The 2,004-nt window shown below is 51.3% G+C and overlaps 1 protein-coding gene across 1 annotated transcript in view; it reads left to right on the top strand.

Moving 5' to 3' along the window:
* PKD1L2 (polycystic kidney disease 1-like 2) overlaps positions 1 to 2,004 on the top strand; it is a 104,376-nt gene that overhangs the window by 21,374 nt on the left and 80,998 nt on the right. The window contains exon 7 of the mRNA XM_012648177.1: positions 1,640 to 1,869. Coding sequence (XP_012503631.1) covers positions 1,640 to 1,869 — 230 coding nt within the window. The remainder of the gene's footprint in view (positions 1 to 1,639; positions 1,870 to 2,004) is intronic.

The following is a 2,004-nucleotide window of genomic DNA, read 5'->3' as shown; positions in this document are numbered from 1 at the left end:
GGCGTGAGCCACCGCACCCGGCCCAAAAATTTTTTAAAAACTTAGCTGGGTATGGTGGCACCCAGCTAGAGGGGATTTTTATTGAGATTTCTGCTATCTTCACCCACTACATAGTTCCATGACTTAGGCTTCCCTTGGGTCAAAGCTAAGACATAAAGGGGATTACAAAACAAGGCAAAACGAAACAGGAAACTCATCTGTATGCACCATTCTTCATGTTTTGACTTTCCACCCCAATCTGCCTGCTGTCGTTTATTTTTCAGAGTCCTCAGGTATTTCTTTTTAAATTCTGCTGAGGTTTTTAGTTGTAATCAAGGAAGAAGTAGGCTGTACTGGGCTTACTCCACCTTGGCTAGCAACAAGAGTGGAGTTTTTCACAAATGTGTTCATTTGCCAGATTCTTCTCAAGCACTAACTAGGTGTTAGATACTGTGCTGGGTGCCGGGTACAGAACAGAGAACTAGACAGACACTGTCTACACTGACAGCCTAGCAGGGAGCAATGACACTGAATCAGCACACATATCACCCAGGAGAAGCAGGGAAGCTATGGCAGCTCATGAAGTAACCTGACCTAGTCGGTGGGTGACGGAAGGCTGCCCTGGGGAGTTGGTGTTTAGCTGAGAGCCGAAGGAGCAGCATGAGTGTGGGCAAGGAGGTGGGCTACAGCCCCCCAGCAAACAGCAGCACCCTTGGCAGCCTTGAGGTGGGAAGGAGGCGGCTGGTCTAGGCAGCGGACAGAGGGCCGAGTGACCAGTCCAGTTAGAGAAGGGGAGTGTGGCCGGGGATGAGGGAGACGAGTGGTTGTCTTACTCTGTTCTGGCTGCTGTAACACAGTGCCACAGACTGGGTCGCACACAAACAACAGAAACGTATTGCTCACAGTTCCAGAGGCTGGAAGGCCCAAGATCAAGGTGCCAGCAGATTCCGTGTCTGGTGAGGACACACTTTCTGGTTCACAGATGGCGCTTTCTCACACTGTCCTCGCATGGTGGAAGGGGGTGAACAAGCTCCCCCAGGCCTCTTCTATCAGGCACTAATCTCATTCATGGAGGCTCCACCCTCATGACCTCATCACCTCCCAAAGGCCTCACCTCTTTATACCACCGCGTTGGGGATTAGGTTCCAACATGTGAATTTTGGAGGGACACAACATTCAGACCTGAGCAGTGCGGTGGGTTAGGAGGGTTAGGTCTATGCAGGCCATATAGATTTTTAATTAGTCCCCTCAGGAAAATGAGAAGCAAAACATACCCATAACTTTGATACGTTTGGAATCTGGTCCCATTTTACAGGTGGGGAAGATAAGCCGGAGAAAGGTAGTCTGGAGCACAGTATTTCAGAGACGAAGCGGAAGCGCGCAGTGAGGGGTATTGTGTAGGCCGCAGACGGGTAAACGGCAGGAAAGGGACCTGCAGGCAAAATTCGTCTCTGATTGGTCAGTGCAGTTTCTACCTCTCCGCAGCCACTCTGGACACCTTGGTGTAACCTGCCCTAACACCGAGAGCCGGGCTTGGACATGTAGCATCGTCTTCCTCGTCTTTTCATTTTTGCAGAGCAGGGAAGGTGTGAGGCGCATGTGTGAATGTGTGTGTTCGTGCGTCCCCAACACTGGTAACGCTTCTGATTGTGGCCGGCAGTTTGTCCAGCAACGTGACCCATCAGTTTACGTCCCCTGGGGAGTTCTCTGTGTTTGCTGAGTGCACGACCAGCGAGTGGCATGTGACAGCTCAGAAGCAAGTGACAGTGCAAGACAAGATGGAGAGACTCAGAGTGACCGGGTGCCCCGGCCTGTCCGAGCTGGGAGCCGGCCCCCTCTGCCGGGCCGTCTTTGGGGATCCTCTGTGGATTCAGGTGGAGCTCGATGGAGGTGAGTCCGCACACCTGGGCGGGTCAAGGCTAGCTGTGACACCGCTGATTTCCTCCAAATCTATCCAACTCCCAGGCCTTAATAAATAATAACTGTGATCCCTTATTAAGTTGATTTTTTAGCTACTATTTTTTT

The sequence above is a fragment of the Propithecus coquereli genome, unplaced genomic scaffold (genome assembly GCF_000956105.1).
Source record: "Propithecus coquereli isolate 6110/MARCELLA unplaced genomic scaffold, Pcoq_1.0 Scaffold280, whole genome shotgun sequence".
Classification (NCBI taxonomy): Eukaryota; Metazoa; Chordata; class Mammalia; order Primates; family Indriidae; genus Propithecus; species Propithecus coquereli.
The sequence above is the reverse complement of the archived record's forward strand: the minus strand, read 5'-3'. Positions and strand labels throughout refer to the sequence as shown.